At 54.0% G+C, this 16160-nt stretch overlaps 1 protein-coding gene and 2 non-coding genes across 6 annotated transcripts; all 3 read left to right on the top strand.

The window, feature by feature from the left end:
* Positions 1-1398: 1398 nt before the first annotated feature.
* KANSL2 (KAT8 regulatory NSL complex subunit 2) lies at positions 1399-15213 on the top strand. Of its 4 annotated transcripts, none has more exons than XM_067314247.1 (10): positions 1399-1447; positions 2689-2950; positions 3982-4160; positions 4817-4931; positions 5373-5540; positions 6786-6948; positions 7489-7585; positions 10239-10492; positions 13029-13265; positions 13431-14190. In XM_067314247.1, exons 2-10 carry the CDS (start codon positions 2700-2702, stop codon positions 13527-13529), a joined length of 1563 nt encoding a protein of 520 aa, XP_067170348.1. In that variant the 5' UTR covers positions 1399-1447; positions 2689-2699; the 3' UTR covers positions 13530-14190. The 4 variants fall into 4 exon arrangements, with proteins under 4 accessions (XP_067170348.1, XP_067170345.1, XP_067170347.1 ...); XM_067314244.1 differs by lacking the exon at positions 13431-14190 and adding an exon at positions 14306-15213 and having other exon boundaries at positions 1402-1447; XM_067314246.1 differs by lacking the exon at positions 13431-14190 and adding an exon at positions 14306-15213 and having other exon boundaries at positions 1430-1447; positions 2692-2950.
* LOC136994863 (small nucleolar RNA SNORA2/SNORA34 family) lies at positions 7670-7805 on the top strand. Its single transcript, XR_010886694.1, has one exon. It is a non-coding gene; the product is annotated as a small nucleolar RNA SNORA2/SNORA34 family (small nucleolar RNA).
* Positions 14056-14188, top strand: LOC136994864 (small nucleolar RNA SNORA2/SNORA34 family). Its single transcript, XR_010886695.1, has one exon. It is a non-coding gene; the product is annotated as a small nucleolar RNA SNORA2/SNORA34 family (small nucleolar RNA).
* Positions 15214-16160: the final 947 nt, after the last annotated feature.

A 16160-nucleotide genomic window follows, 5' to 3' on the forward strand; every position in this document is an offset into this window, starting at 1 on the left:
CGCTAGCGAGTCTCTGCATGTGTCCTGGAAAACTTGAGCATCTTCAAGACTAGCTGTGCGTCTGGTTCTTGTTGCTGCAAAAGCCTTAACTGCAGGGTCACTGCCGCGCTGGCTGGAGACGTCTGCCACGTGCAAAGGCGTCTCCTGGGCAGGTCTTCAGCGTTTGGTGCCCGTTCGGGCCTCCGGGTGGAGGCAAGACTGGTGCCCTGCACCCCCGCCTCGCAGGCGGCACCGGCAGAAGCAATCCTCCGAGTGATTTCTGCGTTTTTTTGTTTCGGGCTTCACTTGCAGTTTGTGGGGCTGCGAGCTGGTGCTTTGCTCGGGCGTGTGAGATGGATGCATGAAGGCCCTCGGGGTGTTTGGGGGCTTTACCTCCAGTGTGGATGCAGGTGATAGGACAGGGGAGGTTACTGGACGTGAGTTTGGGCTGTCTCTGGGTTTCCTGCTGCTGTGCTTCAGGCTATATTCTTGAATGCGAAGAAGCTTTTCCTGGGCACCCCCAAAGTGCCTCTTTCCTCCTTGCGGGAGAGCACGGGGCACTTGTCGCGTACGGGCAGAGAACAGCGGTCTGCATGTCCTGGGTTTTCTTTTCTATCTGAAGCTGCTTCTGATTTATACCTGCTGTCTCCGGGGTCTCGAGGGGCGACACGAGCCTCCCCTCATGCTTTCCTCTTCCCTGCTTGGGTGAGCGCTGGGAGCGAGGGCCGAAGCCTGGATAAGGAAGGTGCTTTTAAGTATTATTCTTAAACATTTATAAATATTTAAACTTCGGGAATCTTTTTAAACCAGATAGATGCGTGCTACCTGCTCCAGCCTGTAACGGGTTAGGGCTTCCCTCCTGCAGGGGAAGGGGCGAAGGCAGGGGAGCTCCCGGGCCCTGGCCGGGGCGGCCGAGCCGGTGCTCCCGGGAGCTTTTGCCTTCCCGGAGCCAAAGCGCGAAACCCGCTTCCGTCTCTCCTCTCTCACTCAGGGCTGCCGGGTGCTCGCAACCCCCCTTCCCCCGCCGCGGGGCCGCGGCTACGCTGCCTCCGCTCACCGGGTGCAGCAACCCCCGGTAAGGGCGCCCGGTAAGGACACCCCCCCACCCCCCGGGGCCGGCGCCGGTGCCGGTGCTCGGTCGCTCGCGGGCACTGTCTCTCGCTGTATTTATCCACATCAATAAAAGTGAACGGCAAAGGAGGCAGCCGAGCTGCACCGCTGTGTCCCGGGCTCTTCCTTGGCGGCGGCGGGCCCCGGGCGGCGGCGGCGCCGCGCCCACGTGTCGGTTCCCACCGCCCCCCCACGTGACTGAGGGGGCGTGGCCGGTCCCTGGCGGAGTGACGGCTCGCTTGGCCAACGGCGTGCGGCGCCGCCCCTCCGGCCGCCGCGGATTGGCCGCGGGGCTGGCCAGTGAGGCGGCGGGGCGGGCGCGCGGCGCAGAAGGCGGCGAGGCTGGGGCGCGAGCGAGGTAAGATGGCGGCAGCGCCGCCGGCCCCGAGCAGAGCTCGCCGGTTCCGCCGCCCCGCTGCCGGCCCGCTCTCCCGGCGGCTTCTCCCCACCCGCGCGGGCCGGGGGTGCCGATCCCTCCCCGGTCCTCCGCGTCGGCGCCGCCGCTTGGGCCCCCTGGGCTGCCCCCCTCACGCCCGCCGCCCGCGGACAAAATGGCGGCGCCGGGGCAGCCGGGCGGCGCGAGGGCGCATGCGCGGGCCCGGCGCGAGGCGGGTGGCGGAGCACGTGCGCGGGGGGGAGGCGGCCGTGCACGGGGTACACCGAGGGGTGCACGGGGAGGGGGGCGCCGTGCACGGGGGAGGGGGGTGTGCCCCGAGGAGGAGGGGATCGCGTACGAGGGGTTGCACCGGGAGGAGGGGGCCGTGCACCGGGATGCACCGAGGGGTGCACCGGGAGGAGGGGGCCGTGCACGGGGATGCACCGAGGGGTGCACCGGGAGGGGGGCGCCGTGCACGGGGGCGGGGGTGCCCGGGGAGGAAGATGGACCTGCACGGGGGCGTCCTGGGTGTAGGGGGGATCTGCGCTAGGGATGCATTGAAGTGTGTACTGGGAGGAGGGCATCCTGCGCTGGGGGGTGCGCTGGGGCAAAGGGATCCTATACTGGGGGCTAGCTGGTGAGCTGTGCACTGGGAGGATGGAGAGCTGCATTGGGGGAGTGCAAAGGCGGTGGTGGGGATTGGGCGCTTGAGAAGGAGAGTGTATATGGTGGGCATGTTTGAGGGGTCCTGCACAGGGAGGAAGATGCCTGGTATTGAGGGGCTGGAGGGAGCGGTTCTATATCGGGTGGCAGATTGTGCACTGGAAGGGAGGGTTCATGCCCTGGGAGGGCACAGGGCTGGGGGAATTGAGCCCTGGGAGGAAGGGGTTGCATAGTGGGGTGGTGGGGTTGGAGCGGTTGCCCTCTGGGGTGTGGAGAGTTTGTGCAGAGGGGGAAGGGAGTCTAGAAAACGTACCCCTGGCCACAGCGCTGGCCCACAGCAACGCTTGGTAACTCTGGTAAGTGAAACGTGTTTCCTTCTGTGCAGAATTGGTATTACTGTGAAGCTGAGTTCTATGAAACTATGTCTGTAGGCACAATTTCGTCTCCCACTTGTCCCAGGAGGACAAAGAGTTTTATTCAGATATCCACAGATATTAGCAAAGGCTGCTCTTTATCAGTTGTTTGTTTCATTTCTTTTAATTGGGCCTTTATCTCTCTAGCAGGTGTTGGCATGAACAGAATTCGGATCCATGTTTTGCCGTCAAGTCGAGGACGCCTTACTCCTGTGCCGCGGCCCCAGGAACCTCTGTCATGTGCCTTTACTCACCGCCAGTGTTCCCAGCCACGGCTGGAAGGGCAGGAGTTTTGTATTAAGCATATCCTGGAAGACAGGAGTGCCCCTTTCAAGCAGTGCAGCTACGTTTCAACAAAGAATGGAAAGCGGTGTCCAAATGCTGCGCCCAAGCCAGAGAAGAAGGATGGGTTAGTATCTCCATTTCCCAGTCCTTTGGTCTGTACTGTAGAGAATTAGAACAGGCAGAAGCAAGAGTACCATGGTGTGAAGGCACAGGTCTGCAGCCTGGGCGTCGCAGGTCCTTTTCCTTATTCTGCTGCTGCACTTATGTTAACCTCAGACAAGTGATTTTCCGTTTTTGAAGCACTGTTAATCCAGCAAAAAGACTCTGTGAGTACTGGAAGCTCTGCACAGAGTCTTTTTGGTGCAGCAGGACTGTCAGGCTGCTGCCCTCTGTCATCAGAAGGTGGCTGTGCTGTTTCAGGAGTCAGGGTGCTTTGTAGGAGCTGCAGTTGCATCCACATGGTGCTGCACCTGAGCTAACCCTGGTGAACTCGAGTTGCCTGTGTCTGTGCTCATGGTTAATCCTCGGCACGGATACTCCGGTCATGTATTATTTGGAGTTGATGACCTGTTTGTGCTTGTTGTTCCTTGATGTGTGTAAAATGTTCCAGCTGTTACGGATGAAAGGACCTAGAATAATTATTGACACCCAGTAAACACGTCAGCAGAACACAATTACAGTTATTGGAGCATCGGCCTTTACTGGCTCCCCGGGGTCACTGAGATTTGAACACTAGTAGTCTTGATTCTGCCCTTGGTGCCTCTGCAATAAAAAGGATGCACCTAACGTGGGGCAATGTGCTTTGCACAGAAACTTAAAGTCCAGTGCAAACGTTTGGAAGCAGTAGAGTTTACCTCCGCGGCTTGAAGTAAAAAGCCCTTTTCTCTCCTTGCTGCTGTGCTGTGTGGCTGCCGGCTTCAGTGCCAGAGGTGGCATTTTATGGTGGTGTGTGGTCTGCGAACCGCTTGGGGCTCTCTGGTATTTCTGGACGATACCGGCAGTCAGTGATAGAGTTATGTTTTGCTCGCGAAGGATAGCTGTGGAGTGGGGTATGCCTTCCAAATGGCAGGGAGTGTTTCTCACTGTATCGCTTGTTCGTTTTGCTGGCTGACTGGGAACTTGGAGTCTTAACGTGTTTTTGATTTATTTGCTCAGTGTGTCGTTCTGCGCCGAACACGCCCGTAGGAATACTCTGGCACTCCAAGCTCAGATGAAAAAGTCCAATCCTGGACCTGTAAGCGAGACTCTCCTTTGCCAGCTTAGCTCTTACGCCAAAACAGAGCTGGGCTCCCAGACTGCAGAGAGTAGCCGCAGTGAAGCCAGTCGAATCCTAGGTAAGAATTTGATGTGAAAACTGGTGAGAGAGAACCAGCAGTTCTCTTTTTTTTGTCTGAAAATGCGAAGAATATCACTTATTAAATCCAGTGGCAGAAAAGGGATGCTGGGGTCTACAATAAAAAGATCATGTTCCTCACCCCTATGTGTTTTGCCTACCAGTGACTGTAGATAAGTCACATTGTAGGTATGTCACATCACCAGACCAAAATCTTGTGGGTTCCCTTCTCTTACTGTTGCAAGATATATGTCTGGAAGCTTCCCTTATTGCTGGTTTAGTCTCTTGCTGTGCCCGTCAAACACTGCTGTTAGATGTGTCTTTTCCCTACAGCTCGGTGGTGAGCTTCCCATCTTGCAGGGTCACTCGGTGGGGAGCTGGCAGGCAGTTCATGGTTCCTAAGTAGGCAAGAATGTTCCTCCACAGGAGCTGTATATTTTGGCTGCATGTAATTAATTGGTGGGTTTCCTGTTGTACCATGTTGCTCACTCACATTGTGTTGGGGAGAAGTTTCTCTTGGAGAAGAGACAGAGCTGGCTCACCTCTGTACTTGCCGTGGAACAGCCTCCGCCAGGGTCCCTGGCTGCCCTGTGCTGGAGTAACGAGCGCTGGGAAGCAGGGCAGAGTCCTGTCCCTCACGGAGACTTGTCTTTTCAGATGAGGACAGTTGGAGCGATGGTGAGCAGGACCCTATCACAGTGGACCAGACGTGGCGAGGGGATCCAGACAGCGAGGCTGACAGCATCGATAGCGACCAGGAGGATCCCTTAAAGTAAGTTGGGTGGTGGTGGCTCCCAGCTGGTTACACATGTACTGCAGAACGCCCTGAATTCAGTGTGATACCAGGGTGGATGGTGGTTATACGAAAGAGATGACATTATTAATGATGTTGCAGTTGGACTTTGTGTCTCTGGTGAGTTGTTAGGCATGAATACTTGCAAGTCTTGGACTTTGTGATTCTTCTGTGAAATGTTTGCTGTTGATCCTCTTTCAGTGCAGAGTAGCCCATCTAGCCAGGTATTTAGCAGCAGTCTGTGGGTGGTCTCTTAGCTTTAAAAAAAAAAAAAATTTCACTAGTTCTGCTCTTCACCCATTGATCTGTCTAATAAAACCCTGCTCAGTCAGTGTTTCAGGTAATGCCCATGTTATTCAGTAAGAACAGCCCTGAGGGGATCTTTACAAAATTCACCCTCTTTGTTTGGGTGCTTTTCAGGCACGCTGGTGTATACACAGCCGAGGAGGTGGCTTTGATCATGCGAGAGAAGCTGATCCGCTTGCAATCTCTGTATATTGACCAGTTCAAAAGACTCCAGCACCTTCTGAAAGAGAAGAAACGTCGATACCTGCATAGCCGCAAGGGAGAACATGAAGCCATAGGCAAGTACTGGTACAGGTAGTCACTGATCCATATTCATCTGGCCATGGGGCACAGTGCTTCTCTAAAACGCATGCAGAACTCTACATTTAAAAATGCTTTTTTGTTGCTTTTTTAGAAGCACATTTAATTGCAGTGCTAGCTTGTAAGGGTGAGAATTGCTGTAGGATTGAAAGTGAGATGGAGAAGGTATTTCTGTGGCTGGCCTTATGCCCGGAGATTGGTATCGTTTGGGTTAGAAAGGTTGCCGGATTTCTTTGCTCTTCAAAGTTTGCAGTGTTGTCAGGAAATGAGACTACAAAGTTAATTCTGAGACAAAAGTTCTTTTTTGTATGGGATTTCCTGTTTTTGGCTTTATAAACAGAAAATTTATTCATCTGTAAGCTCCCGTCTGTATCGGCAAAGGTTTGATTCTATAGTTATGCCAGTATTGCTGTAATGACATTCCTTCTTAGCACAGATGCATGCAACTTTCTCCTGCAAAAGCACTTTTGCTTTGGTTGGATTTCTTACTGTACAGAATATGCTCTTTGAGGCAGGAATTTGTAGTTCAGCAGATGAAGAACTGCGTTGTATAACTGGCTGAAAGTGTTGCAGTGCAAAGAATGCTTTCTCGAGCATAGCCTCTATAATAGCTCATCCCGGAAAAGGGCATTGTACAGTCCAGTCTCAAGTAAAAATAACTGAAAGTTTTATACATAATAATTTTGTAGAACTTGTTTTTGCAAACCAGTAATAGAAAAACAGATGCTGAGCGTTGCCCTGTAATTACAGCTAGGAATGCTTACGGGAAACTTCCAGAATTTGCACATGAGTAAGCTGAAATTTGACAAATTTTATATTCTGCCTGCAAAAATCACAGTATACTTTTGACTGGTCAAAGTATTTTAAAAGACGTGGTTTAAAAATACTCTGTCAGCCCAAGTATTCCTTGTCTGCACAGAGCAATTGGGAAAAGTTTCTGGATGGAGGCTGCTTTGTCATGCTCTTATGTAACCAAAAGATGTGCTTCCTGTTTACATGTGCAAAGCTCACTGCTAGTTCACTAGATGCTTTGACATCTGTGTCATTAGTCAGCTGTTGGAGCTCTTGACAGCTGATTTTGGCTCTCGGTACCAGAAAAATAAAATCGGCATCGTTTTCTTTAAAAAGCCCTATCGAAAGAGGGGGGTGTTGGCTTAATCACGTTGGAAGAAGGTGGCAGGCGGGGGGTGGTATTTCCTGATCCCTCCCTCGCTCCTCTGCAGGCAGCAGCCTTCTGACGGGCCCGGAGGGGCTCATGGCCAAGGAGCGTGAGAACCTGAAGCGACTGAAGTGCCTGCGACGCTATCGGCAGCGCTACGGCGTGGAGGCCCTGCTTCACCGCCAGCTGAAGGAGCGCAGGATGCTGGCGACTGACGGTGCTGCCCAGCAGGTGGGTGTCCAACAGCGCCTGGGCCGAGAGCTCTGCTCTCGGCCTGGTTTGAGTCACAGCCTCACCTGGAAACTGGGTTTCTCCTCTCGCCCGTTCGTTGGAGTGATCCTAGGCCAGATTCCCTGGGTTTCTGGCCCTGTCAGATTGCCCGTTGTCATGCTCAAATCTGAACCCAAGTCATGTGTGTGCAGCAATTTCTTTATCATCATTTTTAAATTTAAAGCATTCCCTTAGCTGACTTCTTAAAGTCAGAAGATAAATCTGGGAAAAGCCATTCTTTGAGACATCCTTCTGAGGTGATAACGTTCTTTGTATTGAAATTGAGGCTTGTCTTACTATCTCAGGTCTGTCTAACAAAAGCCTGACTGAAAAGGACATAATGAGGAGTGAGAATCTGCCATAGTGGAACTGAGAATTTAATCTTGGCATGTTTTTGAAAGCAGAATGCGAAAATGCTGTTTAGCAGAGGGGGGTTCTCTGGGAAAGAACCAGAAAATTTTCCAGTGCAGCTCTGAGCTCTTCTTTTCGACTTGTTTGCAGGCACACACCACTCGCTCCAGCCAGAGGTGCTTGGCCTTTGTTGATGATGTTCGATGCTCCAACCAGTCTCTCCCGATGACCAGGCACTGCCTGACTCGTATCCTTCGATCTGTCTGTGCTGTTTTGGGCTGCACTCGTGACTGCTGGCAGTTTGAAGTGTGCCTGATCCTCCTTTTTAATTTTGGCCCTGAATCAAGGCCATCGGTTTGCTGTAGCCGTTGGTTTCAAGCAGGAGCCCAGAGGAATGTGTTCCTGTGGTATGTTGGCTAATCCAGAGCATCAGAAGGGAATGGCCAGTTCACTTGGAAGCGACAAGAGAACCTCAGCAAGCCTGAGGGATTTGCAAGCAAATTTCCGGCCATATTAAAGGAGGATAGAAGCAAGTTCACTCTCAGTTTGTGAATTACTGCTCTGAGAGGCTTAACTTCAGGTGCTGGGGTGCCAACAGCCATCCAGAGTAGAGCCTGCTGAGCACTCTGTGCGAGTCCCACTGTGAGCAAGTGAGTAGGAAGGGATGTTTGACTGTTGAGGCACTGCTCACGCAGTGGATATAGGAGGACCTGAATGAGGGAACAGCTTCTAGCCTGGCTGGGGCTGCTGTGGGCCATCTCACTCTCATTTGGACTCCTTGCAAGGTGCTGGTCATTTAGAATGAAATCCCACGCTGAACAGTGCCTGCCTGCTGTGTCACATGTGTCTCTGAACAGCTTCAGGCCGTTCGACTTCCAGATACGACCTTGGCTTTTCAACGGCTGGCTCTGAATTTCCCCCGCCTCTCTCCGGCTTGTAGATCACCCCCCGCAACATGGGGCTCCACAAACCAAACTTTGCTCCTGGGTACGTCTGCACAACCCTTAAGTGGGATTGGGTGGATATGTCCAGTAACAGGTTTGGATCGTGTCTCGAGTCAAGTTAGCAGCTGTTGCTGGTGTGAGTCAGGATAAACTCCAGCGCTCTGTCCCAGAAGAGGGCTGGCAGCCAGGGGGATGATGAACTCTTCATTTTGTTTTGTTACTGAAGTTGGCAGACTTGACTCCAGCTATGCACAGGGAGCAGCCCAGGGAGCAGGAAGCTGCCATTGTTTCTCTGTAGTGACCATATATTTTAAACTAAAGACAGGATAAATACCTTTAAAATGGTTTGAGCAAGTTGCTGTTTGCAGCTGGCTGACTTTGAGCAGTGCAGGCAGAGAAGGGAGTGGAAAAAACGGGGTTTTATTTCCTCGTGTCTGAGTGTCAGCTGACTTTTACTGACACAAACAAGATTTTACTTTGGTTAGCCCTGCTGAGCCGATAACATCTGCAGCCTGCTCTGCTTTGTGCATTGTCAGGAGGCTCTTGGGCTTTGTTTGGTTTTCAGAAGCTTGATTGTTTGTGACAATGCATTAAAGGGACTGAACCCAGCTGGGTTGTGGGGCTCCAGGTGGAGCTTGTGATTTTGTCAGCTTGGCAATTCATGCTTTTTGGCTGCCAATAAAGTAAATGCTTGATCTGGAGTCATTCAGAGAGATTAAAATCTGTCTCCCCACCCTGCTGTTCATACAGAGACACTTTTCTGACCACATCTGCCCTTGAGTGTCTGATAGATTTGGCTCTTCTGGGTTGGGCTCCGTACTGTTACTTCTCGCGCAGATTATGGGCTCCCCAAAGCCTGTCTGGAAATCTTGTTGGTGTATTCGGAGTTGCCTCAGTGCATGGCGGTTAGAATGCGGTGGTAAATTTGAAATCTAGTCAGCTTAAGAAACTGGGTTAAGCTTGGCATCCTTTGCATTTTATGTGGGTTTGAAAGATTTTTTTCGCTCCCTCACTGCTTTGTGTAAAAAGGAAGCTGTAAAACAAGCTTCGCAAATGTCAGGAACATCAGCACGGCTAGTTATTTTGGTGGGTTTGATACTGAGATAGCTGACTTGCAAGACTTGCTCCGCGCTTGAAAACAGCTTTGGCACCAAGCATCAAATCATCACTTGAGTGGAATTTCAGTCCCCAAGTGAACAGCCCAAGAAATAAGCTTGGTCGTTCTTTGCAGTATTAAGTAGAAAGTTTATAATAGCCAGTAAAACATGGTGTATGTAGACCATCGTGCTACCTTCAGCAGTGGGTCAGTCTGTCATTTTGCAGGGTTCTTGTTCTCTTTTGCTGGAAGAAGATGGGATTCATTCTCTAGCTGCTGTCTGCTGATGGATTGCTCTGTAAGTGAGGTACCATTGGAGCAGAGTTTCTGTTTGTGATTAAAGGCAGGAAATCCCATTTACACCTCTGGCAGGAATAGGTTTTCCATGGGGAAAGAAAATGTACTGGGAAGACAGAAATACCGGAACTAGATTCCTGGCTCTGGAAAAAGCATTGTGCATGCTAGTATCTCTGCTGCATGTTAGACATTAAGGCTTGGGCAGATGCCTTTTAAATGGAAGTCTGCAAATAAAAGTAAGCCTGTGCATTTGTAATATCTTCCATCTGAGGATCTGTGAGTGCTTTACAAGTATCCAGCTAAGTCTCCCAGCCCCCACTGTGAGGCTGTCAGCATTGTCCCCGTTTTCCATCATGTAAGTAAGGTAATTTGGCCCACGTCACTGGACGGTCAGGATGCAACTCTGGAGTCTGGACTCCTGACCATGAAGGAGAACTGTATTTTTTAACACTATGATCCCTGAATGGTGGGGTGGACGGGGAGCTTTTATGCTTTTTGGATGGATGTTTTTTAATACCTTGTCTGCCATACTGTGCGAGTTTCCCTTGACTGTATCTTTCCAGACATCTGTCAAGATACTAATCAAACTCTGTTTAAACCATGTCAAGGATCAGAGGAAGTGCCATGCAACAAGCCCGTTCCTGTAAGCCTCTCTGAGGATCCGTGCTGCCCGCTTCATCTCAGATTGCCTCCTCAGATGTATGTACCTGAGCAGGTACTGTCTGTTCCTGAGGAGCTGGAAGCTGCCCCCACAGATCTGTACCTGAGTGCTGCTGAGCTCCAGCCCACGGAAAGCTTACCCCTGGAGTTCAGTGATGTAAGTCAGAGCAGTCGTGCAGTGTGCTCCAGTATAACCTGTCCGTGGCGTGCAAGCAAGGTGTCCTGCAGAAAACCTTCCTGTGAAGGTTGCTGTTTTCATTGCATGTTACAAAGTCACTCTAAAATGCTGAGGGAGGAGGAAGAGTGGGCTGTAATGCAACGGACCTGGTGTTCCTGTTGAGGAACACACGTGGGCATCGTGTAAAGCTGCTGCCTCCCAGGCAGAGTACGTGTAGGTGCACAGGTCAGCCCTCTCCTTGGAGAAAGAGCCCAGGGCAAGCAGGACCTAAGTTGTGAGGGTCTCCCCTCAAATAATTCCATCATGTGGCATCAGCATGCACAGCCTGGTAAGGGGAGGCTAAAATGTTAATGTTTCTCATCACTTTTCTTCTGCCAGGAGCTTAATGTATGAACTATTTTTGTTCCTGCTGGCTTGGGGAAGAATCATCTCTTGAAAAATGTGCAAGAATGTGAAGGGTTTGGGAAATGCTTGTTTTTGCAGTGTTTTGAACATGATTGGTGACTGCTCCTTTGGAAGGGCTATGCTCTTCTTTAAATCTGTATTTAGAGGCTTTTTAAAAAGCGGATTTTTTTTCCTTCTCTCCCATGAAGAATACATGAGGATTTTAATCCCCAGATTATTCTGATATCCTGCATGGATGTTAAGCCTACATGCTTAAAATCCCCTGAGATTTGTTTGAACAAAACTACTGTGGTCATTTGGAGCTACTGCTCTGAATGAGACGTCACTTGCTTTAAAATTTGGATGTCACCAAGATTCCTGAGTGCTTCCATCAGCAGGCAAATCGCGTAACCTAAACTTTGCTGAAGGAGGAGGGTTTTCCTGCAGTTGTGGAGTCAAGAGGATGGCAGCAGACACTGCTTTAACACGAGAGACCATGTGCCGCTGATTCAGTGCCTTGAAAGTCCGTTAGTCTGGGGCTGCCTGGTAGGAGCCTGGTTCAGCCGTAGAGCCGCTGTGGAGTAAAGACTGGATCCAGCGCCCACTGAGGTCAGGGGGAACGCTTCCGCTGGCTTCAGTGGGCATTGGACTGGAGCCCAGTTCTCCTTCCTGTGGGGCTGAGCGCTCGCGAGGCAGAGCCAGCACGCCGCTGTATGTGAAAACAGCCTTTGTGGGAGATGTTTCTTCAGGTCAGAAATGAAAAACATAACTGTATGCCCCCCACCTCCCCTCCAAGAGGGTTCTCTTGCTCTGTGCAGGGTTTCAGTGGCTGTTTGGGTAAGAATCCCGGGGCCTTATTTCTGCCTTTTTCCCCCCCTTGTACTCTGAGCCGGGCATGGATGTGAACTGCAGAGTAGCTGCCTACTTTGGAAGTGGCCTTACTGGCAAGTGCGACTTCTCCATGCCGCTAAGATAAGATAGCATGTGTCTGCCCTCCTTCAGGACTGCATCGAGGGCCCTTCACGCCGGAATTTCTCCTGTCGTAGACACCCTTGCGAGAACCTTGCTTCCTTGCTTTGAAAGGATTCAGAGCTACATCAGCATATGGCTGTGCAGAGCCTCTGTGTTTTATCTAGTGTAACGCTAGCCTGTTAAAGTGCCACTCCGGAGTCACAGACATCCCGCCTTGATGTCGAGCTCCCTCCAAAGCCAAAACAAATACCTTCCTCTAACAATAGCCTTGGAAGGATCCCAGCCTCTCGCGTCAGCAGCGTTATCAGCACATGCTGCGGACAGGAGGGGTAAGCTTGAGACTGTATATGCCAACGTTATGTGTCAGGGCAAGCAAAGAGGGCTCTGCTGAGTCTTGTCGGGGGGGGTGAAAGCGGTGAGTGTCCTAAGGAGATCAGAATCAGACCCTTTCACAGCCCTTTTGGCTGCTGCAGGAATGCTTCTGCCATCTGGGGCAGCACATCACGTTGGGCTCTGGACCTTGTGCCCCACACCTTGTCTTCAGTGGGAGTACAGCGCGATCCAGGCTGGAAACGCTGTTTCTGGAAAAGGAGGACCCCTTAGCTGCATTGCACCGGGACGCTGTGTGCGCCACAGCCGGCATTCCCAGCTGCCGAGGGGCAGCGCAGCCTCTCTTCCCTTTGGCAGGGAGTGCGACTAGCATGATGAAGAGGCTGGGATTCCTGGCGGCACGATATCCGCTGCTCCGATTTCCTCCTCCCGTGCCCCTAGGGTAAAGCTGAAGCAAGGGAGCAGTTTGCTGCCTGTTCCTACCCTGGTGTTGGAGGAGACAGTCTTTTACCACTAAATGCTGTAATAAAGCATTAATTCAACAGGATCTGGAATGAGGGTTGCTCCTTCCTGCCCTGTTTTCGCATGCCGTGTTTTCACGTGCAAGCCCTGCCGGCGTTGGAGCTCCGGCTGGGTTCTCGGCTGTGCTGAGCCCCTGCCCTTCTGTTGGTGCTCTTGACTTGCAGCCCTTACGAAGCTGAGCTCCTGGTCTTTGCCCGGCAGGATGAGCGGGTGACAGAGAAGGGCTGCAAAGAGTCTTGCTGCTGTCTCCCGTGGCTCCTTGGGACCACTCCTTCTGATGGGCCGCTCCTGGTGTTTTCTCTCTTAGGACTTGGACGTGGTGGGTGATGGCATGCAGTGTCCCCCGTCCCCTCTGCTCTTTGATCCTTCTCTGGCCCTCGAGCAGTCAATCAGAGACGTTGCCGAGGCCCCCATAGACATATTGGCCCTCGAGGAACCTTCCCCAGCAGGCATCCCACTGCAGATGGTGCCGACGGACAGAGGGAGCTTGTCTGCCCACGTCTTCTCCCCAGCCGTGGAGCCTCCTGCAGAGCTACCTGCACAGGTACAGCCAGGAGAACGTGCTGGGGGCTTCCAGCTGTGAAGTGCAGCTCCTTCCGCAGGCAGCCCTTGGCCTCCAGAGCTCTGTAACGAGCTGGAAGATGCGCCCTCGCGGGGGGAGAACTGCCGTTTGCCAGCCGGGCCCTCAGGTGGTTGCTTTCCCGTACAGCAGAGCTTGGACCCGCTGGGGCCGCCCGCGTTACGCCCACAGTCTGGACGGTGTTATGAGAGCTGCGAGGATGGTAACCAGAGCTCGTCCTTGGCGTAGCTGCGGGCTGCCTGCAAAGGACAGGCAGTCGCCTTTTCTCCATGGGTGGCTTAGTGCCACCGTGTCTTCCTGTGTGTGGGATGGGTGTCGCGGGAACCGTCTGGGAAGCGTTAGGGCTGTCTCGGCTGCAGGCTGGGGACTGGGGCAGTGGCTTGACCTGCTGTGGGAAGCCCCTTTTCTGCCGTGTGGTGAAATCGTCTCCTTCGGGGCAGCGGGCTTGTGCTTTCTCTCTCTTCAAATAACATTTACTCCACAGTGCTCTCTTTTGAGTGTAATTTTTCCACTTCTAACTTGCTCCTCTTGGTGTCCCGCTCGGAGCCTGCGGCTTGCTCAGGAAGTGCCCGCAGGGTGTCGTCTTTGGAGGCGTCCTCGGACGCCCCGTTCTGTGTCTGTCGTCTTCTCTCAGATGGGCCGTTTCTGCAGCTCAAAGAGGTCACTGCCGTGCCTCTCCCCTCCCGGGAGCCGAGCGTGCCGCTCGTAGCTCCTGCCCGGGCGGCGGGGCCGCAGCCCCGGAGCTCACACCCCGCAGGCCCTGAATGAAGGCCAGCGGTTTGCCGTAGCCGTTGGTTTCAAGCAGGAGCCCAGAGGAAAGATTTCTCCCGGTCTGTTGGTGTTCCCCTCTCAAAATGGAACGGCCAATTCGTTTGGGAGCGACAAGGTGCGACAGGCCGCCCCGGGGAATGCCTCGGGCTCCTGCCTCGCCTCGGCCCGGGGCTGCTCCAGCTGCAAAGCCCTGGATGTTGCCTGTGTGACCTTGGTTTTTTTTGCTTCAACAGAGTCACCTGCCGATGGTGGGGTGCCGACCTGGGCTGAAGGACAACAGGAGGCAGGAGGAAGCCACGTCCTCTGCCCAGGCCCACGGAGCGGCCACAGCCGCCAACGGGAACCTGGATCCGGCGTCCGTGAGCTGAGACTGGGAACGAGCGGCCTTTCTAAGACCCCTTGTGAATCCTCTCTCGCTCTGAGCCCCGGCAGCCCCTAGGTGGGACACGCACATTATAAACATGCAGGTGTCGGTGTGACCACCCAGCACCTTCCCAGGCTGCAGCTCCACCTCTGCCAGAGTGATTCCTGGAGCGGTGGGGCCCGAGACGTCTGACTGGGGGCCCACAGCCGGGCCCAGCCCAGCCAGTCCTTCCCCTGCGTCCCCCGGCTCTGGCTGCCGTGTGTTTGTGGTGAAGCCTGCCAGGGCCTGCTGGCGAGGGAGAGTCCGTTAGCAGCAGGGGGAAAAGTTGGAGGTGTTCAGCGGAGGGATCCTTGGGTGACTTACTGGGGAAAGGACGGGGTGGTTCTCCGCGCTCGCCTTGCTAGCGAAGCCGTGGTTTCCTCGGAGGGGCGAGATGTGCCAGTAAGAAATGGCTTTGCAGGTGGGGAAAGGACGTCCTGTACGTGGCGTGGCAGGAGCGCCTGTGCTCGGCAGAGGCACGGTTCGTTCCTCGTACGCTCCCATGCGCCAAAGCGGATCTCGTAGCTGCGTGCCAGCTGGTCTCCGGTGTGCCAAGGTGCGCTGCTGCTGCTGCCGCCGCCGCCGCCCCCGGGCAGACTCCTGACCAGCTTTAATCTGCAGGCCTGCAGGGTGCTGATCCTGCGTATGTGTTTGAAATGTGTTGTGTCAAGTTTCTGGTTTGCGGGAGGAGGTTTCCCCTCCCACAGGTAACCCAGACAATAAAGAGATCAGCAGATACTGGAGCAAAGAGCTTCCCTGGGTCGTGCTTCTCCGGTGGGATGCAGCTGCTGTCCGGGGGCACCTCTGCAGAGGCAGGGAGCTCTTCGAGGGGGGGAGACGAGGGTGGAGGATCTGCCCTGAGCAAGGGCAGGACGAGCCGGCGCTCGAGAGCAGCTGCAACACCAAATTCTTCTCTCCGACCAGAGCGTGGGACAAGCACCGCCGCGGCGGTGACAAGCGCCCTGCCGGTGGGGGAGGAGGGGTTAAGGAATGAAAACCATGTGCTCGCAAACCTCCCGAGTCCTGCTGCAGCCAGTAAAAATACCCAAGTTCAGGTTTCACTCCCTTATTTTCTGTCCTTAGCGTAAAGCCCCAAAGGTCTGCCGCTGCCGTGTGGTGCGAGGGTGCCCCGGCAGCCTCGCTGGGCTGGGGGCCCTCGGCCGTCCCCCTTGCAGATCCCTATTTTTAGGGCTCCGTAACGCGCGTCCTGCGCATGCGGCCGTGGCCTGGAGCTGAGGGGACGTTTGTGTTTAACCACACGACCCGCTCTTGCGCTAGAGAGATGACAGAATCCCGCCGTTCCCGAGTTATTTTCTTGCTTCTGGTGATCTAAAAATACTGCTGCAATCGCTGCCTGTCCTCGGTGCGACGGGCTGAGCCGTGCCGCGCCAGACAGCCCTGTGTGGCAGGGCCCCGCGGTGCTGAGCTGGGCTGCCTGCGCCGTGGGGCTGAGCCAGGCCTTGCCGGGTTTTCCCATGCTGCAGGGCTGCATTTGCTGGGCCGGGCTCCCCCGCACACCGGGGCTGAGCCGAGCTGGGCTCCCTCGTGCCGCAGCGCTGAGCTGTGCCGATCCGGGCTCCCTTGCGCCGGGCCGTACCGTGCTGAGATGGGCTCCTTGGTGCTGCAGAGCCAAGCTGTGCCGAGTGGAGCCGGGCTCCCGTTCACCAAGCCGTGCTGTGCCGTGC

Source organism: Apteryx mantelli, chromosome 33 (genome assembly GCF_036417845.1).
Source record: "Apteryx mantelli isolate bAptMan1 chromosome 33, bAptMan1.hap1, whole genome shotgun sequence".
In the NCBI taxonomy this organism is placed as follows: domain Eukaryota; kingdom Metazoa; phylum Chordata; class Aves; order Apterygiformes; family Apterygidae; genus Apteryx; species Apteryx mantelli.

Excerpts from the sequence above, each read along its gene's own strand:
- KANSL2 (XM_067314244.1), top strand. The coding sequence starts at position 2,700 with ATGAACAGAATTCGGATCCATGTTTTGCCGTCAAGTCGAGGACGCCTT. Across the intron at positions 2,951-3,981 it reads AAGCCAGAGAAGAAGGATGG|TGTGTCGTTCTGCGCCGAAC; the intron begins GTTAGTATCTCC and ends TTATTTGCTCAG. Across the intron at positions 4,932-5,372 it reads GACCAGGAGGATCCCTTAAA|GCACGCTGGTGTATACACAG; the intron begins GTAAGTTGGGTG and ends GGTGCTTTTCAG.